Here is a 23,381-nt window from a genome sequence, read left to right as displayed (position 1 = left end):
AACACAATGACACATAGTTGTAAGGATCACCAAGATTCCTGCCCTAACTGAGACAGAGGAGCGTCAGTTACTTTTCTTGACTCGGTCTCCGTTCCTCTAAACTGTCGCCTGTCCCCATGCAGGTAACTCCTTGCGGAGTTGCTTTCCTCTCCGCGGCTGAGGTGGCAGCGTTCAGCGCCGGCCTTCTCAGTGTATTGTTCATAACTTTGCGTTAAGATTGCTTGGGTTGCAGAATTTTAAGAAATAAAACGATGTGAGTTGCTGATGTTTGAGCTGCACTCGTTGAAGCGGGTGGGTCACCCGGGGTCACAGGAGCTTCAAGGTCAGTAGTGGCCTCGGGAGAAAGGCCTCCCCGCAGAGCAGCCCCCTCATTTCTGCTGGTAACGCGTAGGCTGGCCTCCGGGGGCGGGAGCGGAGGGAACCGGGCGGGAGCACCCAGCCCTCCGGGGCGCGAGAAGTCTGCCGCGGTTCCGCCCGAGCCCCTCCAGCCCGAGGAGGGGGGTTCACAGCGACAAAGGAAGGAGGGCTCCAGAGAGGCTGCGGGAGGTCGGGGGCTGCGGCGCCCTGGCTGGGGGTCGGAGGGCTGGCAGGGAGCGGGCGGAGGGAGACGTCCGCGCGCTCCGCCCCGCGCCCCGCGCCAGGTCGCCGCGTGTGCACAGTGTTGTGGGCCCGCCGCGCCCCTCCCCTCCCGTCCCCTCCCCTCCCGTCCGCTCCCCTCCCCTCCCCTCAGCTCTCCTCCCCTCCCCTCTGCGTCCCTCCCCTCCTCTCTGCTCTCCTCCCCTCCCCTCCCCTCCCCTCCCCTCAGCTCTCCTCCCCTCCCCTCTGCGTCCCTGCCCTCCTCTCCCCTCCCCGCCCCTCCTCCCCGTCCCTCCCCTAGCCGCCATCCCCTCCCCCGCGGCCCGGAGCGAGCGCCGCGCCAGCGCCACACTGCCCTGCTGCCGAGCGCGACGACACGCCGAACAGGTGGCCGGAGGCTGCGGCGCCGCGCGGGCACAGGCGGGCGAGCCCCGGGCCAGGCGAGGCGAGGCGAGGCGAGGGCGGCGGGCCGGGCATGCGAGCCGAGCTGGTCCCCGGCCTCGGCCCCTAGCCTCGCGCCCGCGCCCGCGCCGCGCCCCGCGCCCCGCGTACAGCCGCCCCGGCCCGGGGCGCTCCGGCCTCTCCGGCCGCGGTCACCGAGGGGCGCGGGCCGGCCCGCGGCGGCGGCGGCGGCGGCATGAAAGTGACCGTGTGCTTCGGGAGGACCCGGGTGGTCGTGCCGTGCGGGGACGGCCACATGAAAGTTTTCAGCCTCATCCAGCAAGCGGTGACCCGCTACCGGAAGGCCATCGCCAAGGTGAGGGGCCGGGGGCGCAGGCGGGGGCGGGCGGCCCGGGGGGCGGAGGAGGGGAGGAGGAGCGGGAGGAGGGAAGGCGCCGGGATCAATATGGCGCTTCCTGGAAGGGGAGGAGGAGGCGGAGGCGGGGAAAGGGAGCGCGCGGCGGCCGGCCCGGCCTGCGCCCCCCGCTCGGGCTGCGGGCCGCAAACTTCCGCGCGCCCGGCCCCGGGGCCCCGGCCCCTGCCTCTCCCTCGGGTCCCGGCCGCCAGCGCCCCGAGCCTCCCGGGAGCCGAGCCCGAGCCGCGCCGGGGCGCGCGGAGCCGGGCCGAGCGCCTGTTCCCGGCCGCGGGCTGCGGCCCCGGCTCCCCGCCCAGGCCCGCGGGCGGAGGCCGGGCGAGGGAACTTTCCTGGTGGAGCAGAGTTCGCTCCGCGCGCTGCGAGAGTGGCTGGCTCGCTTGTGCCTCTGGGCCCCCGCCGGGCAGTGGGAGCCCCTCGTGCGTGCCAGGCGGGGGTCCCGGGCGGATGGGGGCGCGGCGCGGGGACCGACCCGCTCCCACTGGCTCGCGATCGTCGCTGGAGCCCAGCACCTCGGTGACCGAGAGGCGCCGGAGCACGGCTCCTTGAAGGAGCACAGCCCCTAAATCCGCCACCGAATATCGAGTTTTCCCTGCAGGCACGTCGCGTTGACCTGTCTGCCACGAGCTCCATGTGGAGCCGGGGCCGCGCGCGGCCGGGGCCTGGAGTTGAGTAGCTTTCCCTTTTTCCCCGTGGAGTGATAACATTGTCTCCACTTCACTGCATTCCTGTACAATGTGTCAGAAGTGAAAAGGCATCTTGTTAAATTGTTTTATCGTCTGTGTCTGTTTGACAACAGCCCACGCCTCCCAAGTTTCTCCCCAGCACCTGAGGATATTTCCTTTGCGGCAGAGTAACGTTTGGTGGAAAGCATGTTCACTTTCAGAATTTCCTTTTTGTCCCCAATCTTGGAGTGGTTTGCGTCCTGGGGGTTTGGGGGGTCGCAGGTGAGAGGGACGGTGGCTTTGGCAAGCCTGATTGAGCGTAGACAGGGTGCTGGGGTGACATTCTCCAAAGTCTCAGAAATTAAGGGGAAAAATACTTTTTACACTGTTGTTTTTAGTATAGAGAAAAATAGCATAAATTTGGCCTTTTAAAGATAATCTTGGGAACGTTTAAGAACCTGACACAATGATGGAAGATGTTGACTTTACTTAACGGCTCTAAAATGTTCTTTACAGTTGGTTGAACTCATTGAAAATCAAATAAAATTAGTGGAAATTGGGCACCTGTTTATCTTGAACCACTGTCAAGGGGGAAAACCCCTCTAAACCCATGTTTAGCATTTTAAAGCACTGTTTATGAATGACAGTTTGTGATCTAAATGTTCTATATTAATAAGTCAGGTTGCATATGTACTCAGGAAACCAACAAAATAAATCGTGCAAGGAACGAGAAATACAGTAATATATACTCTGCAGTGTGTCCAGGTTCCTGAGTAGGGAGGGGTGATCGACATTTCTTTGCTTACATGCTTAATTTAAAATTTACATGCTTAAAATTAGTCATTTACATGCTTAAACATTTACATGCTTAAAATTAGTCAGATTTCATTATGCACATGATGCATGTTGGTCGAACAGCTTGTTTGGGAGATACAAATGTAGTTGTTTGAGTCATTTGTATGTTCCACAGAAATTCTTAAGCGTTTGCCATGTCCAAGGCATTGTTCTGGGTGCTGGACACCTGCGGGACCCACTGGCTGCTTGTGGAAATTGGACTGTGGGAGTTTAGGAAAGGGGCTCCACAGTCCTCCAAGTGAGGGCGTTTGGACTGGCGAGTCGTGGTGCAGTGGGAAGAAGACAGGCCTCTGGGGTGTCTTCTAGATGGAGTTGAGAGGTATCGCTGAGAGATCTGGACTTTGATTTTAGGTATCAGTGGTGGTGGTTTCACAGTGACTGGGGAGCAGGAAAGGAAGCACAAGTTTTTGCAGGGTGCCTGGGAAGGCACCCCAAGAGGAGCACAACAGCTGAGTTGTGAAGGGTAGGCATGAGATTGATTACTTTTTCTGGTGGAGAAGGAAGGAAGGAAGGGTGATTCTCAGAGAGTGAGGGTATTGTTGGAGTTGGAGATAAATGACTCAGAGATGATTCAGGGGTTTCCAAAATTATTTAAGTTCTCTTTACGTGCAACTCACAGTTCAGCAGGTAAGTTTTAAAATGGGCTTTGTGGTCTACAAAGTTCACTCATTGGATCACAAGACTGTTGACTCTCACCTCTGGCACGAGCTGGAGTTTATTCCAGGTCCATTTGTATTTTTTCCTCTTAAATGATTAGGTAATGGCTAAGATTAAACTTCAGTCACTCTTCCCATTTCTCCCACCCTGTTTAAAATGATTATGAAGCAAACACTTATTAACACTTGTTTTAACTTTTATTCTCTTATCTCTTCCTTACCCCTTACTGTTGAATAGAACAAGATAAATTTTGTATGAAGAATTGGGTAACTGGGTAGCTGTAGAGTGGTGTTTGGTTGCTAGGTGACATGTGCCATGATGAACTCCCATCTGGTGGGGAAAAATGGGGGAAGATCATGTTTATGGCTTTGTATAAAAACCAGATAAGCTGGAAAAAAAAGAAAAGAAAAAAAAAGAAAAAGAAAAGAAAAAGGAAAGAGAAAGAAAGATGCCAAGCCACTAAGACTTTCTCTGCAGAGAGCATTTTGTGGTGTGATGGGGCTAATTTTTTGGCATTATACTTGAGCTGTTTTCAGGTTAAGCAAATCAGTTTTTCTGGGCAGTGGAGTGGCATGACTTAATATCAGAAATGTCCTCAATAAGCAGATATTTGAAGGCTTACACTTATTCATAGCATTTTTTTTTTCTCCAGTGAAAAAATAGTTTTCTGTTTATGATCACTGATGGGTGAAAATGCTTTGGCTGTTCTTCTCCATCCACCCATCCTCATCCAGACCTTCTCTAAGGAGGGTGCTCTGCTGGACACTGAGGACCATGTTACATGGACTTGCTGTGTATGTGACCCTTCTTCTCCTACCTGTGGCCTGACTCATCCATGATCCCCAATGGACACAGCGTGCAGAGCATCAACTGCCGGGACTCTGTAGTGTGGTGACTTGGCTTCTCAGGGCTTTGCCTGCTCCTTAATTCTGAGTGGATTGGGGCTGGCTCTGAGAGTTCCCATTTTTCCTGCTGTGCATCCCAGCTCTGGTTAGGAGAAAGATAAGAAAACCTCCATGCTTTTTTTTTTTTTTTTTTTAATTGTTAATTTGTTGAAGGGCTACTGTATGCAAAATGTCATGCTCTATGAAGAAATGTAAGGCTAAATTCTTGCACTGCGGAAGAATGTAATCTGGGAGACGGTGAATATATTAAAGTATAAACAACAGTAGGCAGTAGCATTAATTAGCAACAGGGTGGTACATACAGACAGTAGTTGCTTCTGGATTTCAGAGACGGGAGTGGTCATTATGGCCTGGGGGGTTTGCCTTGGGCTTAGTATGTGGGAAGGCTGGCCTGGATTTAGGACGGTGCTTCCTAACTGGTTAGTGGGGTGACCTCCAGAAGCACCTGCCTGGCCCAGGTGTCCCAGTCTGTAGGGCTTCGGTAGGGTCCAGGCGTGTGAATCTGGAGAGTTGCTGCCATTCTGAGGCGTGGGAGAGAGGCGTTGCAGGTGAGCATCAGGGCTAGTTTGGCTCCTATGCTGCCTTCCTGTCGGATGGTGGGGCAGGACCAAGCTGAGGAGGACTGGCAACGCTGGGGCAAGACACTGTTACTTCCTGCACTCTGATGGTCCGGGGAGGACTGGGGTGTTTGGGCAGGACAAGCGCTCCTCTGGGAGGAGGGCCACCAGGGTTGCGTTCATCCACAGAAACACTGCTGATTGCTGAGTAGTGGAGGGAAGACGGGGTAAAGGCAGAAGTGAGGGTGGGGGGTGGCTGGAGCCTCTTAGCTCACTGCCACCCCCCTGCCACCCATAGCCCTCTTCTGGCAGGGGGAGCTTTGGATTGGGTTTGGAGACCTAGCTGTTTTCCCTGTTGAACCTTGGGCACGCCAACCCTACAGAGCCTCATTTCCTCCCCTCTAAAACGGGTTACTCCCTTGCAGGGTTCCGGTGAGTACTGAGGGGATGATGAATGGGAAGCTCCTCAGCACTGCCTCTGGATCCCTAATGGGTTTTACTGGATGGATGGTTTTACTACCTGCGGGGCTTTCCCAAGCAGTCTGCTCTTCCTGTTTGGGTTTTTCCTCTTTGCTTAAGAAGAAAGTGTGTAATTTAATTAAAGAATAGGTAGAAGTGGTAATATTTGCCTAAGCAGCACCACAATCAGAGCAGTAAATTTATGTGTGTGTGTGTGTGTGTGTGGTGTGTATGAGGCAGGGAACGTAAAAGTTGTGGATATTGGCTTTACCCTAGGTGGCGTTCTGGACCTGTGGTTTTGGGGCCACTGCCTCTGTCCCTTGAGCATGGAAGAGTTATGTGAGAGTTATTTAATAGCAATTTGTTGTTATTAAAAAAAATAACAAATTTATGGGCAGTAACTTTTGAAAATGTGCTTTCCTTTTTTTGGGGGGGGAGGAGGACTGTTGATTACTAAAGTCGTGTAAATCTTGGTTTTTATGACAAATCTTGTGGTTGGTGTGAGATTTCTCGTGAACAGATGGATGACTGCATGTTGTTACACATTCACGAGCTTATTGAAACTTTTAGGAAAATAGATTGTTGCAGAATTCGAATGACCATATTCTTGAATAGTGAAACGAAATCTTATTATTTCATTAACATCTTCCGCCTTCCCTTTCAGAAAGGAAAAAAATAAACAAACATGTCTGAAAGGCTGATCTTTCTAACATGCGACTCTCCGTGTACTCTTCTGCTTAAGGGCCTCGACACCCGCTTTCCCCAGAGGCCAAGGTCTGCCGCCTCAGCAGGGCTTGCCCCTTGCAGGACCCCTCTTGCCTCCAGCCTCTCCCTCCCCAGACCCCCTACCCCACCCCTACCCACTTGGCCTTGTTTGCACTTTCCTGCCTTTGCTCTGGCATTTTCTGTTTCTCCCACCTGGACCATTTGCTCACTTCCTGTCTACTCATCTCGGAGCCTCAGCTCAGTTCAAGCTGGCCCTGCATCCCAAGGCGGCCCGAGGTTCTCCCTGCTGGGCGCTTGTCTCCGGAGCTTCCCGCACCTGGAGGAACGTGCTTTGCTGTGGGTGCTTCAGTGTGTTTGTTTCGGAACAGAACTGTGCCCCTTCTCCTCCAGGTGAGGCGCTTGAAGGTGATGGCCCTACCTCGGTCTTACCTGTATGGCTAGTATCTGCCACGTAGTCATCTTACAAGTTGAGTAGATGGACGAAGTTGAGAACAAATACACGGCACGTATTCTCACACAAAAAGTGCACGTTTGCTTCGGAGACTGTGTAATTTTAAGGACTTTAAGGTTTGGTATGTTTGGCATAGTAGTACAAAGAGATTGTCATTGAAACTCAGATTTAGTGTGATTTAGTGTGACTTTGGAGTATCTGAAAGTTATTCTTTTGTGTCGGCTGTTTTCAGGGAGTTTGGTCCCTTTTTCAGACTGAGCAGAGCGATCAGTCCTGGGGTTTGCATTGGGCCTGGGTCAAGGCAGGTGGCCAGGGCAGTGCGGGAATCTGGCCCTGAAACACACCTATGCTGCGTCTGGCGCCTCTAAAACTGTCAGCTGGGACCCATGGGTAAGTTCCAGGAGTAAACAGAAATGTTTAGGATCTGAGAGTCACAGGGAGAGTCTGGCGATGGGAGGTGCTTCTTGGTTCACGGTGAATGCTGGTGAACTGGGTGCGGAGGTGAGGTTCAGAGCCCCATTTGCACAGAATCCCCGCCCGTCCTTTGAGGTTTGTACCTCCCTGTAGAGCTGGATGCAGGTGGGTGATGGCAGACACTTGAAAGATGAACAGAGCCTTCTGCATTTTTTCAAAGATGGAAAGAAATATGTACAATTGGTCCAGGAAGGTGCTTTCCACAAGTGGAGGTGCTTTTCCACGGGGTGGAGGTGGGTGGCTAGGCCCACACAGGGGGCTTTCCTCCTGCTCGGCCACTCACGCAGCAGTCCTGGCTGCCACCAAGGTCAATGGCAGTAGAGCAGGGACTCAGGAAATTTATACATTGTACCGATTTTTGGTATCTTTTCTGTTTTACATGGAAAATAGAAAAATCTTTATGAAAAGAAATGCAGAGCTCTGTGAACATAGTAGAAAGGTGATTATTTTTTGTCTTTCAGTCATTATTTTATCCTGTTGAAATTTTTTTTCCATTTGGAAGGATTATGTAAAAATGCCTTTCCTTCATGGCTCTGTGTCTTCCTGTGTCTGACCTGCCATCTGTATGTGGTTCTTGTCGTTAAATATTACTTTTGTCTATTCTTTTTTCCTCCATCAACTCATATTGGAACTTAGAAATAAAATTTCCAGCTTCATTCCAAGTGACTTGAAATGTGAATTATTTAATTTTTTTCTCTCAGAAATAGCTCATACAGACATACACACACGAGAAATGAAAACACATGTCTACACAAAAAACATGTACATGAATGTTCATGGCAACATTATTCATAACAGCCAAAAAATAGAACAAGCCAAGTCTTCAACTGAACAGAATGTGGTATATCCATACATTAGAATATTATTAAGCCGTAAAAATGAAGTTAGGATACATGCCTCGCTGTAGATGCACCTTGTAAACATTATTCTATGTGAAGGAAGCCAGTCATAAAGACCCACATATTGTATGAGTCCCTATATACGAAATGACCAAAGTAGGCAAATCTATAGATATAGAAAGTAGAGTAGTGGTCGCCAGGGCTTGGGGGTTGAGGGTAATGGTGAGTGACTCTTTGTGGGGATGGGGTTGGTCTTTGGGGTGATGAAAATGTTCTAAATTTAGATAGTGGTAATGGTTGTATGCCTCTGTGAATATACTAAACATCATTGAATTGTACACTTTAAATGGGTGAATTTTATGGAATACTATTATGTCTTAGTAAAGATGTTAAAAAAATAGACTACATAAGCCACTATGAACAAAGCTCCATTTTTATGTATTTTATAGTTCTGAGAGTCCCGTAAAGCATGGCACTTTTCTGTGTTTTTCTGTGTCAGAGATACTCAAAAACCTCAAATGAAGACTGGCTATTTTTAGGAGTTTTCCATACAGTGTGTGAACCTGCTTTCTCAAGCCTGCTTACTCTATCCTGGTGCTGTCTGCTAAGCCCCCGACTGCTGAGGCTCCGAGTCCCCTGGTCCCCCCTTTAAAGGCTTCACCAACTAACCGTTCACCTGTTCTGCCTTGTTCTCCCTCAGCCAGAGATTCCTTCCTCCCCAGCTCACCAGCTGCCCTGGCAGTTGATTCAGATGCCCTAAGATGTCCATTGTGGAAGAGCTTCTCCAGTTTTTGGTTCTGGACAGTAGGTTTGAGCTTTGGCAAATCTCACAAGCTCTGTGAGTGCCAGTTTTCCCATCTTCATCTTCTCATATTCAGAAATTCTGGGATGGGCTCCTGATGTCTGTTTCCCGGTGACAGCCACCCCGAGTCTGCATGGTTGGTTGTCTGCCTGTGGGACCATGAGGCATGAGTGGTGTGCAGTGGCTTTTCAGAGGTGCAGACAGGGTAGATCTCTACTCCATCCGCCCTCCCTGTGAGAGTGTTTTGCTTCTCTTACTTTGAAATGATGGGCTTGGCCCCCAGGTCAAACATACTGTTTGAAAGTTAGTATGTATTTCGCCTGGACTGTCCCTCAGAATTCCTTACTGTCCTAAGATAAGTATCTTTTAAAATAAAATTACATGGTCAGAGGTAACAATAAGACTATTCATTTTGTGAAGCGAAACTAAATGTATGCTTCTGCACGGTTCTAAATGGTTGGTATATGTGTACATATACACGCACATATCTATTCATGAACTTGGTATTTCTATGGTGGTATAAATTTAAGTGGTTTTAGAGATGACAGGTCAATATTATTCCCACTTTTAATGTTCTTTAATATACAGAAACAGTAAGACTTAATTTTTTGGAACCCAGATTTATTTTTTTCTGGTGTGTAGTTTTTCTTGTTACTGTATTACATCCCTGTATGATAGGGTTTCTGTTTCTGAAAAGGCCTCTTTGAGATATTCTACAATAAAAATCAGTGTTTCCTTCTCAATGTTTATTTCAGAAAACAAGTCACTGTATATCAAAAACCTAAAATTGCTGAATACTGAAAATATGTGGTATTAACAGATGAAAAACACAAAAAAGAGAGTGCCATTTCTGTGTAAGTGGTTGATATGAGAATGGGCTTTTTTGTTCTAGTTCTTTTAAGTATACAGTAAAAACTGGGAAAGTTTTTTCATGTTCGTGTTATAATTTTTTTCTAAATCTAATATTGAATCCAGAATTAAAAAGCCATTTCCCAGTGACCACACAAAGGCATTTCAGATGTATCATTTGTAATTCTGAAATCCAGTGTGCAAAGTCATATGTGAATAATAGTTAGCCAGGTTCCTGCCCAGCAGGGTTATACGCTAACCTGAGATTCTCTCATCCCAGCCAGCAGCACCTGCAGAAGAAGGAGGTGGAACGTGCAGGATATTGGTTCCTGGTGTACCACCGCACAGGATATGACTAATCACAAATCCATGAAAGTTGAGTGTAGGATTTGGAATCTTTACCACTTTGTTAGAGATCTGGAAAAAACCTTTCAGACAAATCAAGAGGATCTCCAAGTGAAAGTGCCTCATTTGGATTGATAACTCTTTAGACAACTGCATCTGGAAGATGGTGGCATTTCAGCATTTGTACTGCCTGAGAAATATGAAATGAGTCATATTTTCAGTTATGAAGGCCCATACCATCAGGGATATTTTTTTCAAGGAAACCTGGAAAGCTGATAAAACCCTGAACTTTTTATGGTGGAGTCAGTTTTATCTTTTGTATTTTATGACCCACTTGTTAAAAACACAGATGTTTGCAAAAACACAATTAGCTGGAAGTGGAAAGTTTGGTGGTGGGTGTTTTTTTTCCCTCCTGGGAGGCAGGCACATCAGTGTGACACACTCTGGGCCAGGATTCAGAAGAGCAGATTGCATCATTTGTGTGTCTGAGAGCAAGAACGGCAACTTCTGTAAGCCCAGGATCCTTGGCTTCTAATACCACGTCCTTCATGGGATTGTTGTGAGGGTATGAAGAGAGAATGTAAAAAAGCATTGTAGGAAGTAAAACGGAGTAAATGTGAACTGTACTGTTCTTTCGTTTTTGCTAAGAACGGTTGCCAGTGACTAAGGCTCACTTGAGTAAATGCTTCTAAATTGTTTCTTCTCATCCTCCCTAGAATTGCTCTAGATGTGGGAAATGGAATGTTTGGTAAAAAAAGTTCTCCCTTAAAAGTTTCGAAAACTTTCTTCTGCGGTTTGAGAAATAAAATCCCAGTGACATTGATTTAGATGCTCCAAAGATGTCCATAGTGGAAGAGCTTTTCTAGTTTTTGGTTTTGGCCACAGTAGTTTTGAACTTTGGCAAGTCCCACCAGCTCTGTGAGCCTTAGTTTTCTCATCTGTAATTTGGGAATGTTTTATTTTGTTGGCAGTAATGAAGATCAAGGGATTTAATGTAGATAATCCCCCTGCCATATTATAGACTCTTAGTCAATTTTAGATCTTTTTCTTTGTCTCAAGTTTTACACATAGATTAGGCACACTTTTAATAGCTAATTCATAAAGTCAACTTGATTTTTATTTGATGTATGATACCAGTTGTCATTTTTCAAGATGATTTGTTAAAGAGTTACTACTTTCTTCATAAAAGTACTATAGAAATTCCAGTTTTAGTATTTACTAATAAATCAATTGGAAATAGGGAAAAAGAATGTTCTGATAACCCAGTAGTTAAAGCTGATCCTTTTACAGATCAAGAAGTGTGTTTGTCTATCTTAACTGTGTTGCTTTTTCTACTACTAGCCCTTGTTATTTTCTAAAATAATTGTGGCTGCCATACTGCTAGATGAATGGAGATGATGGAAAATTTCTTTGCTGTATTTACAGTATTTTAAAAGGCACTGGTTACACATTTTTCCATTAAAAAATGTTTTGAAACTTGGAAAGAGTAAAACTAGAAATTGTAGATACTATTGATATTTATAAAATGTACAGATGTTTTAAAGACCTTTAGCTTTTAATTACTAGTAGTAGTTCTGAGAATACCCTGGAGCTCAAAGAGATAATGAGTTATAAAATAAAATGGGAAAGTCGACATTTTTTTAAAATTTAATTTTATTTATTTCTTTATACAGCAGGTTCTTATTAGTTGTCCATTTTATACATATTAGTGTATATATGTCAATCCTAATCTCCCAATTCATCACACCACCACCTGAAAGTCGACATTTTTGGACCCCTCTAATCCTTTATTATATAGGCCTCTATAATTCACGTGCCCACTTCTTTAGATAACAAAGATAGATGGATAACACTTCTTTACTCCTCTGGATCATTAAGATGGTGATTCTGGGCAACTGCATCAGCAGTCAGTGAACACAGAGCATCTTTTGCTTGGGTAGGTAGTTGTAAGGGTTGGCAGATTGATGCGACTTGTAATACCTTAGTTCAGCTAAAGGCACCCAATGCCAGTCACCTGAAGACTTCACCCAAGAAGAATTGACCTGTGTATCATCCTGAACCCAGGAGTGGAATCCGGGAGGCTTGCTCTGGGTGTGGCCGTACTACCCTGTCAGTCTTGCCAAGTCATCACAACTCAGCTGGCTTTGTGCTCAAGGGGACCACCTCTTCTCATATACCTCTTCCCCACCACAATATTGAGAGTCGTCTTCCTGTCTTTGAGGACTTTAAACCTCTTATTAGTTAAAGGAATGCTTCCTCCCTCTCTGCATATGTTCTTAGGGAAGTTGCTAGGTAGTGATTAAAACCATAAAGCTTATCTAGTTGTGCAACATCCATATTTTGACTTTGATCCCTTCCCGTATTTGTTTGTAAACACCGTGTCACGTGAGTGCATTTGAAATCCAAAGCTTTTGTTTCAAATACAGGACATGAAAAAGAGATGCAGCAGCATGGGAGATTGGAATTTATACATATCTTTTCCATTCACAATTTCCTGTGTTTTTGTGCTTTGTAATGAAAGTGATGAATGGTGCTTTCAAAACCTTTCCAGAATACCCCAGCATTTTATAACAAAACTGTAGAGAAGTAACTCTGGGAGAGTTCCCCCCCACCCCAGCTTTATTGAAGTATAATTGACAAATAAAATTGTAGCATATTTAAAGCGTATACCATGATTTGATACATGTATACATTGTGCAGACTTTCCCCGCCATCGAGTTAACTAACACATCCATCACCTCGCATATTTCTTTCTTTATGCTTGCTGAGAACATTTAAGTTTTACTCTTTTACCTGGGAGAGTTTTAGACAGATCTGCTTTGATAGGTGGTTGGCGTGGGATTTTAATCTAAAGCAGAGGAGTTTTTGGTTCTGGGCTGCTTTTCCACCTACGAGGAGGGAGGCTGCTTCCTCTACAGATCCAGGGGAGGGGTATTTTCAGGTCGGTCTTTGCTTTTGGTGTCAATAAGCTTTTTAGGTCAGGATGGATGATCGAAAGCTCTTGCACAAGAGGTGCTGTATCAAGGGCATTATTTTTCTGCCTATCAGGTTGGAGAGCTGCTGAGAAAGTACCTTTAACAGTGATCCCCATCATGTCTTCTCAGTCCTAATTCACTGAGGAGTTTCTGACAGGCAGGAGGGGAACCAGGACACAATAGTATCTGGAGATAGAAGCAGTGATACCCTTATCATCAAGAGTCACGGTTAGCGCTTTGGGACATTTTGTGCATCAGGCCCTAGGTGCTGGGCTCGTGCTCCCAGTGTATTCCTTAATCCCTTGGGGTGGTAGTGATGCAACTCCGAGTTTACGGGTGAGGACGCTTGGGCTAAATTGGATTAAGAAAGTGGCAAAAAATTGTACATCTGATGTGACCCCTCTGGCTGGAGAGTCTGTGCTGTTCCAGAAGAAAGACTAAACAGTGCCCATCAGAGAGGACAGGTTGTTTTCTGACCTGGGTTTCCTTGAGTGGCTCATGCGCATAAGGAAGAAGTGCACCTTCAGGATGACGGAGTCGGTTGGGTCGAGGAGGCTCCTGTGTGCTTGGCTAGATGTCGAAGCCCCTTGCTGCTCAGGTGTGGTCTGTGGACCAGCAGCACTGGCTTTGCTTGGAAGCTTGTTAGAAATAGAGAATCATGGATCCCATCCCAGACTCTCTCAGAATCTGCATTTTGGCCAGATCCCCGGATGGTTCCAGAGCAGTTGCTCTCAACCCTGGCTGCAGGGTTTTAAGAACCAGATGCCCAGGCTCCCCACGAGCCACGGGAATCAGATCTCCAGGCCGGGGTGGATGCTTATATTGCTTCGAAGCTCCTTGGGTGTTCTCTGTGCCGCCAGGGTGGAGAACCTCTGGTTTAGAGCAGCCTCCAGGCCTTTTGGAGTTGTTGTGTTATGTGACCTGGGACCTGCTGCCTTGTAGCTGTGCGTGGAAATTTCCAGAACACAAGTTGAGAGGATCAGCCAGGGTGCTCACAGGCTTGTCACTTAAGTGACAATGGCCCAATCTGTACATTTTCATTTCTTTTGTAGTCACTCACTTCTTTATTTATTTTTTTTGTGGTAGGCGGGCCTCTCACTGTTGTGGCCTCTCCCGTTGCGGAGCACAGGCTCCGGACGCGCAGGCTCAGCGGCCATGGCTCACGGGCCCAGCCGCTCCACGGCATGTGGGATCTTCCCGGACCGGGGCACGAACCCGTGTCCCCTGCATCGGCAGGCGGACTCTCAACCACTGCGCCACCAGGGAAGCCCCCCCTTTTTTTAAAAAAAATTTTTACTTTATATTGAAGTATAGTTGATTAACAATGTTGTGTTAGTTTCCAGGTGTACAGCAAAGTGATTCAATTATATGTATAAAAGCATCTGTTCTTTTTCAAAATGAAGTCACTCACTTTAATGACTGTCTGTTAATTTTTGAGTTTTATTTGTGGACACAGTTGACAGCACCCGTATTAAGTATTCCTTAGGTTTTAGCCGTTAACTCTTAAGGATGTCTAGTCTGAGTTTAATAACATAAATGAGTTAAAGGGTCCAGGAGGAGCCGTAAAAAGCACATGGGATAGACATGCGGCGGGAAAGGAAAGGTCATATTGAGTAAAATATGTGAGTTTCGGTGTGAGTCACATGATGTTCTCTGGGTGCCTGTGATGTGTAGAGACAGGGCAACTAAGATTTTTGGTTTTGGGTAAAGCAGGCTTGTGAGCAGTGGACTGAATGCTTGTTTTGCTGGAGTTTCTTTTCAAGCTTGTTTGTGGCTGAGCCTCCTGTGTAGGAGAGAAGGCATGCTTCATCAGGCCAGTGGGGCGTCCCTCTCACACACTTCCACACTCAGCTTGTTGGAATATTCCCGTCGAACAGTCCCCATCCCCACACCAGAGAGTGAGGGCAAACATGTGTCTCTGGCCCGAGGCCTCGGGAACCTGAACATGGGTCAGAGGATGTGCCTGCCGGGATCCGTTTTATTAAGTTTGACACGGCATAATTGTTTTTGTTTTTCCTGGCATCATGGCTCGTTATACCCTACATTTTTATACATTTCCTCTGTTACTCAAAGTAGGGAAAAGAGGACAGATGACCAGCTGTCATTCTTTTTTTAAAAAAAATTAATTAAATTAATTTATTTATTTTTGGCTGTGTTGCGTCTTCGTTGCCACGCCCAGGCTTGCTCTAGTTGTGGCAAGCAGGGGCTACTCTTCAATTGCGGTGCACGGGCTTCTCATCGCGGCGGCTTCTCTTGTTGTGGAGCACAGGCTCTAGGCACGCGGGCTCAGTAGTTGTGGCGCACAGGCTTAGTTGCTCCGTGGCATGTGGGATCTTCCCGGACCAGGGCTCGAACCCATGTCTCCTGCATTGGCAGGCGGATTCTTAACCACTGTGCCACCAGGGGAGCACCCAGCTGTCATTCTTCACATGGAATTTGCCAACCGACCTTCATTTGGATCATTTGCACGTGGGGCTGAGCTCCCGTGTTGCGGTGCAGGGAAGACCCAGCACAGGGCTCACTGGCAAGAGGTGATTAAGACAGGACATCATTTCCTCAAGGTAGCTTTCAGAGCTGCAAAGTGCAGTTCTCGGTAATAACATTTAAAACATTGTCTTCAGGGCTTCCCTGGTGGCGCAGTGGTTGGGAGTCCACCTGCCGATGCAGGGGACATGGGTTTGTGCCCCGGTCTGGGAGGATCCCACATGCCGTGGAGCGGCTGGGCCCGTGGACCATGGCCGCTGAGCCTGCACATCCGGGGCCTGTGCTCCGCAACGGGAGAGGCCACACCAGTGAGAGGCCCGCGTGCCGCAAAAACAAACAAACAAACAAACAGAAACAAAAACAAAAAAAACATTGTCTTCAAAGATGCTGCAGCTATAAGAACTTACCAGTACTGAATTTTACAGACCTGTTAGAAATTACTGTAGTTAAAGGCGTAATGTGTCTGGGAGCCGTGCCCATGTGAGAATGTTTTTCTTATTTAGCAGTTTCAAATAGCACTTAACCATAAGTTGGTTAATAAAAATGTTGCTTGAAAATTTGTTTGTCTAGGTATTGCTGCTTAACACACCATCCAGAACTTCATGACTTAAATCAACAGCTAATTATGTCTCATGATTTAGTGGGTCAGGGTTTGGGCAGGGCTCAGCCCAGTGGTTCTTCTGCTTCACTTGGGGTTACTCAGGGGTATTCAGCTGGCAGGTGATCTGGTCTGGGGGCACCTAGATGGTTGCATTCACATGTCTGGTGCTGGTGGGGGTGGTAGAAGCTTGGGGTTCGCTGGGACTGTTGACCAGAGCATCGTGTCATTTCGTCTCCAGCATGGAGGGCTCAGGGCTCTTGGAGTCAGGAGAGGAAGCTGTCACTCTCTAAAGACCTAGACCTGGAAGCCAGCACAGAATCATTATCCCTGTCTTCTCTGTGCCAAACTGGTCACTAAGCAGCCAGGATTCCTGGGCAGGGGATGCTGGCTGCACTTCTCAAAGCCAGGAGTGTCGAGGAACTTGTGAACTTGTGACCATCTTTATTCTGCTGTCAGTGTAGGGGTGTGTGTGTGTGTGTGTGTATGTGTGTGTGTGTGTTGCATGTAACATCAAACATTTAGTCTTTTTATTGTTTGGTGTCATGTTTTAAAATTCTCCTTTTCTTGATCTGGGCACAGTAATAAAATGTATGTCCTGAACCTTCAAAGCTGAAAACCTGAGAAGGAGTTGGAGTTCCTACTTCATGAGTCCAAAGACCTGACAGCTTTTCCAGGCTGTACTGCAGAAAGAGATGATGATGATAACACCTTACGTTTATGTGGCATCTTCTCTAAGAGGTTCACAGTGGCTGGGCCACTCATGATTCCTTTACTGGAATGTCCTGTGAGATAAATTAGCCATATACCCTCAAGTTCATGTGCCGATGAGGAAATGAAGTAATTCCATCAGTCTGCTAATGAATAGTATTCAGAATGCAGCTCTTCCAATGTTCTACATACTGATTAGAACTTGAGTATGAGTTTACCTTTCTTAGATAGGATTCTGGAAAATGGTGGAGACTGACTTTTGAACAACTGGTAATATTTTGAATTATATGCTGTTTGCCAAAAAGTGTCATGTTTAAAAAAGAGGTAGTTATTTTTCTAACGTGGATTTTTTGGGGGTGGAAGCTTATGGGTGTTGCGTCACTGGGGTGTTTCATTATCATGAGTTAAATTCTCTGTGCTCAGCAGAGGTGAAGGTGGCTGCCCCCTCGTGAGTGTGTGTTGTGGACTGAGTGTGGCCTTGGAAGTGGGAGACCCTTGTCCCCTGTGGTGTCCATTCCTGAGTCCTCCCATCGTGGGAGCATCTCCTTGTGATTATGGGTGATTAAATGGAGTTTTCAAGGGTGGTTTAACCATATGTTAAGCTCATTTTATTCATGCTGTTGAGTGCCTAACCTTTGGGTAATATGCGGCTACACCGTAATGATCTAAATGTGGTATTGCTTACATTCATTCGGTTTTGCTTAAAATGAGACACTTTATATATAATTGATAGGTATCAGGCTTTGGGAATAAAGCTCTCCAGCCACCACTTGTTAAGAGCATCTCCTGGTTCATGACCTCCCCCTGCCATGTGCGGTGACCCACCCTGCATGTTCCCAGCAGGGAAACTCCCCAAGGACAGCTTTCATCACAACACTCTCCAGCACAGGGAAGTCCATGGGGTCAGCAGGGCCTTCCAGGTAAAAACAACATATATCGGCCTGAAAACGGCCCCCTGCCTACCTTTCGCCTTGATCTCCCACCACCTCTCTTCACTCTGCCCGTCATGACAGAACGGACTCTCATGTTTCCCCAAAGTTGTGCTGTTTCCCGGTTCCCTGGCCTGGAGTCCCCTTGCCTTCGTTTCCCCTCTCACCTTGGTCCTCCCATTGTTTCCTCTGTACCGTTGCCAGAGCTGTAAGCTGTACCTTTCTGCTCTGATAGATTTAGGGGCTCCCCGTTGCCCCAGGACTGTCTCCCTCCCACACCCAGGGGGCATCAAGTCTCTGCCCTGGGCTTCTCCTCGCCTGGCACCACATGCAACCGCCCGGGCCCTGCGGGGTTATCTCTGCCACGGCCCTAGGCATGGCCCCAAAGGTGTCCTCCCCCGACCCCCGACACCCAGAGAGATCCAAAACTAGACACATCGTGTTACAGGGCTATAAAATGTAACTAATGCAAGCATGTTCTTTTTGAAAGGAAGTTACCACAATTATTTCAACTGTTATTACATTTAAAAAAATAAATTTATCTATTTATTTTTGGCTGCGTTGGGTCTTCTTTGTTGCGCGTGGGCTTTCTCTAGTTGCAGAGAGCCGGGGCTACTCTTCATTGCGGTGCGCGGGCTTCTCATTGTGGTGGCTTCTCTTGTTGTGGAGCACGGGCTCTAGGTGGGCGGGCTTCAGTGGTTGCAGCACGCGGGTTCTAGTTGTGGCTCACGGGCTCTAGAGCGCAGGCTCAGTAGTTGTGGTCCACAGGCTTTGTTGCTCCGCGGCATGTGGGATCTTCCCGGACCAGGGCTCGAACCCGTGTCCCCTGCATTCGCAGGCGGATTCTTAACCACTGCGCCACCAGGGAAGTCCCTATTACATGTTTTATTACTTGTGAATAATTAGAAGAGGATGCACTTTTAAGAGACCATACGCTGATACCATCAAGAAGGGTTTCTTGCATGTTCCTTCTGCAGTGTGGTGCTGGTTCCAGCAACCCATCTCCTCGAGGGATCTGTGGTGCTGTCCGCCCTCCCCTCCTGACAGCCGTGGCTTGACACGCTGGATTTACTGTGCTCAGATGTCACCGTAAAGATTACGGGTGGATATGCACGTTCCAGGGGTTGGGTGACTTTTCCATAAAGTGGATAAAGGAGGGGGAAGTGTGTCCTTTGTGGAAAAACAGGGTCCTTGGAAACTGCACGGCAACTATGACTAAAGCTGGAGTTAATTAAGAAATACTCCTCTGGCGGCAAGGAGCCACTTTTTTAAAAAAAATAATTAAACCTGAATGAATATTAAGATGTGTTTTTTTGCATTTGCTTTGCTCTGAGGAGTGGAGTCTGTGAAGCACTGATAGTGGGAGAACAGGTGCTGCTGTATTAATGACAGGTTTTGAATCGAGTGAGGAAAGTGAACTGGCAGCCTGAGCTGGGTATTTGAAATGTTCATCTTTCCTTACTTGGGAGAATTGGCAAGACCTTCTGGACTCCATTCTGTCATCACCGACCTCCGCAGCCTAGTGTTGGGCAGAGCAGGAGGTCCATGCAGAGTGAGTGGTGCACGGGCACCTTCCACGAGGCTGAGCTTCCGGCCTGATGGATCGGGACATTTAGGTGATGGGTCAGGGGCAGTTAGATGATGGATGGGTCAGGGGTAGTTAGATGGTGGGTCAGGGGCAGTTAGACGAAGCTGCCAAAGCAGGAGGTGAAGGCGCAATCCACGTGTAGCCCAGGGCAGCTTGGATCTGCTGCCCTTGAGTGAGTCTCTGTCAGGTCAGTGTGCCGGCTCCCCGGGAGGTGCCAAGGGCCCCTGACGGGGTGAGGCGAAGGATGAAGTGTGCTGACCCGTCCCTCATTCCTGTCTCTTCCCGAGAAGGCTGGAGCCCCACTGGGCTCCCAGCCCACCTTCCCGAGGAGGGTGCCGGCCCCTGTCCCTGCTCCAGGGCGCGGCCCGCGGTGGGCTCGGGGGCTCGGGGGCTCAGGGGCTTGGCGGGTGTCGGTTCGGGGTGTCAGGGCCGCCCAGGCTGAGCTCAGGGTACTCTGGCCTGGCAGGTGGTCTCCTGCATGACAGCTGCTCACTCAGAGGTGCAGGAGACTGCAGAGTGACAGTGTCTGTGTGGCTGGATTTAGGAATGGTCATCAAGGAAAAAAATCGTGTTTTGTATTTTGTCCTGTGTAACTGAACCGAGGAAGAGCGTGTTAGAGGTGAGTTAGGCCCTCAGTTTGCTTTGTTTCTCCCAGTGGGATGATTTTCTGTTTTATGATGGTCTCAAACTATCAACCACAGTGTGTGCGTCTGTGTGTGGCCTGTGTCCAAGTGTGTCCGTGGATCTGTGAGCACCACGTATGTGTCCACGCGGGAGGCTGGGATGGAGGGTAGTAACTGCACTGAGTTCTCTAGTGAAAGACTTGGGACTTAGTTTACAGTCCTAGGCTGGCTTTTGGTGTCTCCCAGGGAATAAAAGAAATGCAGTCAGTTTTTGTATGGTTCATTACATCTTTAAAAATCCATTTATACTGGGGTACATTGCTGGAATATTTAGAAACCAATTTACAGAAAGCTTCATTATTTTTTTTTTCAGTTTGTTTGTGTTAACTCAGCTCTAACTTGATTTTTCCTGCTCCATTTCCAAACTTCTCATTTACGTACAAGTGCTGCATTGCGCGAACACTGGTTCTGCACAGGGCGGAGCCTCTGAGGCCCCTCTCGGCCACTCAGCTCATCTGCGCGGGTGCTCTGTGCTCTTGCCTGTGAAGTAATTTCATCATCTTTCCCCCCCTTGTTTATGCATCAGCATCATTACTGTGTCTGGCTCCTTGGGGATCTGACTGATTGGTAAATTCGTGCTGGCAGAGGAAGTGGAAGACAATGCACAAGTGTTTTATTTAAACAAACACTCGACAATTTATTTTATTGGATTTTGGCCTTTGAAGGAGAACACCACAAGTAATCCTATTACAGCCTAGAAACTGCTTGCTCACACCAGATTACAGGCTTCAGAGTGTGTTGCTGTGCCTTTGGAAGCACATAAGTCTTTAATAAATGAGGCAATTTCCAGATTCATCAATAATTAACCAGGAATATGACAAGTTTTATCCCAACCCAAGCTGCAGAATGTTTGAGACAATCTGCCTCTGCAGATGCAATCTCTCTGTAGCTCATGGTTCAGCATCTGGGAACGCAGGATTCTTCCTCAGAGGTGCTGGTTTGAGCTGGTGTGATGAATGTTTTCTTGAAAAATGTTCAGCATTAATTGTTTACAAGAGCATAGATACTTATTATAGGGAATTTGGAATATACAGGTGATTTTGTAGGACATAATAAGTCACCTACAGTCTCGCCAGAATGATCTAAAATTTGAGTATTTCTTTTCAGTCTGAATTCCTGTATGTTTGTGTGTATGTAAATACAGATGCTTTTTAAAAATAGTTGAAATCATGATGTATGATTGTTCCTACTTCGTTTACTTGCTATGTTCGCATTTTCCCATATCTTTTTTTTTTTGGCTGCGCTGTGTGGCATGCAGGATCTTAGTTTCCTGACTGGGGATCGAGCCCACGCCCCCTGCAGTGGAAGCGCGGAGTCTTAACCACTGGACCGCCAGGGAAGTCCTTCCCCTGTCTTTTAAAAATTGTCATAATAAATTTTAAAGGCTATATAGTATTTCATTGTGTGGATATATACATATTTATCTAACTATTTGCCTAGTGTTGGAAATTCGTTGCCCTATTTTTCACCATTTAAAAATATTGTAACAATCAGCGCATAAAATTTGGTCTATGGTTTGGATTATTTATTTAAATTAGGTGTATAGTTTTTTGGGGGGTAGGAAGTCATGAACTTTTTTAAGGCTCTCAGTTTATGCATTTTGCCCGTTTGCTCTCCAGAAGTTGTGCCAGTGCACACATGGCCAGCCTGGGAGGTTCTTCCTGCCTCTGCCAGGGAGACCTCCTGGGTCAGTGGGTGACAAACTCACACTCACAGCTGTGGGCCCCTGGGCCCAGGACTGAGGTCCGCAGCCTCATTTTGATCGTCCGTTAGCTGGGCTGTAAGACCTGCACCTTCTCTTTGAAGATTGAATGAGAGACACGTATGTAAAGGGTGTGTCCATTAGCTTGTCCACTGTCGGCATCTGGTGCTTGGTCGTTGTGGAGGAGGTGACTGATCTTATGTGCAGGGTTTAGATTCTTCCATGTTACTGGAGCAGGGTAGTGGCTTGGGAGGTGAGAGGTAACCACGGCAACTCGTCCCCCACTTTCAGGGAGACACACAAAGTGCTTCTCCGACCTGGGATTCTGTGTAAAACAGTTTGACAACCAATGTTTCATATTAAAAAAATAAAACAAACCAAAGCAGCTTTTTCTCCTGAGGATGCTATGTGAGTGGAATGCAAAGGTGTCCTTGTGTGTAGATAATTTCTGGCCCTTCCACACGGCCCCCCTGCGGTGCTTAGTCAGTGCACGTCAGGTGCCCCTCTGCCCTGTGCTTTGGGTGTGGGATGACATTTTCTACAACTTTCCTGCTAGCCTGACTGGGTTATGGCTGTGAAGTTTGTCTTTTCTCCACTTTAAGACTTACACGTTTCCTTTGCCTCTGTGGTCTTCAAGGATTCCTTCTATCTTGCCTGAGATACAAAAATGCCAAGTATCTGCACCATTGTTCATCCTGCTGCCTACCTGCTCCCAGACCTTACTTAGATCAGTTGTAAAGCACATCTGGTTTTAGCAGTTCCCTGACAATTGTTACCTGCCCACTCACCTTCTCACTGAGATGAGTTATCTGAGCAACACTCGTCTTCTGTTCAGATTCTGCTGCTGGAATTATAAGTGTTTCGTCCATTTCTTTTGAGTGTGTCACGTCTCCCCATGATATGTGAAGAAGGTGTCCTTGTTACTGTTGCGTTTGGATTAGTCTGTACCGCTTCAGTACTCTTCATATGAACTGGGTTTTATCTTTGTATTCTTGAGGTGTGTAACAGATTTATAAGGATTTGTGTTAAGTTTCCTAGGATTGAAAAAGTTGGGAAAGACCCAGTAGTTTTTCAGTTACTTGACTCTGAGATGGATGTGGTGCTAGTTTTTAGACTAACTGCTTTTGAGAACTTTTTAGAAGACTTGCAGCTGTGTGTCCCACTTTTGGGTGTTTGAACCCCCTGAAATAATGAGGCACAGTAGTCACTTTTTCACTGAACTCTGTGTGACATCTTTGAACTTCTGAAAAGAAATCTATGCGTACATATTGGAAAAGAAATAGACATAGGACCCTAAAACCCATTTTTAAGTTTTTAATATGGCAGTGAGTGTCAGAAATGGGTAGATTTTAGGTGGATCTTTCGGGCGTGTTATTTGAATGGGGTTGGATCGGTGCGTGGCTGTTCTGCGCCATCAGGCACTGGCAGGCGCCTCTTCCCTTTATAATCCCCAGATGTAATGGGATGCCTTTGTAGTTACTTCCAACTGCCATTCATAAAACTGCTGGCCAGTCCTCCTGGGTGGCAGTGGCGGTTGTAGTGCCTTTCAGACTGTCAGAGGACGTCTGCCATCCCCTCGTAGCCCACTTGCGCTTCCCTTGCGAGGCTCACACCGCTCAGACCAGTGGGGTGTTGTTTGTTGACTTGGGCTCTTCCAGCATCGAATGCTCTGCCATCACTTGGCCACGTTTAGTCAGTGATTATGGGTCAGAGCTATGGCCAGAACCAAAAATGGTT

General features: G+C 47.4%; 1 protein-coding gene across 18 annotated transcripts in view; it reads left to right on the top strand.

The window, feature by feature from the left end:
- The first annotated feature begins 1,137 nt into the window (after positions 1 to 1,137).
- Positions 1,138 to 23,381, top strand: part of PARD3 (par-3 family cell polarity regulator) — a 629,043-nt gene continuing 606,799 nt past the window's right edge. For 8 of the 18 annotated variants that reach the window (XM_081228693.1, XM_081228694.1, XM_081228702.1 and 5 more), the window contains exon 1: positions 1,139 to 1,333. In XM_081228693.1, the coding sequence (XP_081084819.1) occupies positions 1,214 to 1,333 (120 nt within the window). In that variant the 5' untranslated portion in view covers positions 1,139 to 1,213. Of the gene's footprint in view, positions 1,334 to 23,381 lie in introns of all 18 variants that reach the window. The other 10 variants (XM_081228686.1, XM_081228701.1, XM_081228699.1 and 7 more) reach the window with 2 other exon arrangements.

This window comes from Mesoplodon bidens (genome assembly GCF_964165515.1).
Source record: "Mesoplodon bidens genome assembly, chromosome: 3".
Lineage (NCBI taxonomy): Eukaryota > Metazoa > Chordata > Mammalia > Artiodactyla > Ziphiidae > Mesoplodon > Mesoplodon bidens.
The sequence above is the reverse complement of the archived record's forward strand: the minus strand, read 5'-3'. Positions and strand labels throughout refer to the sequence as shown.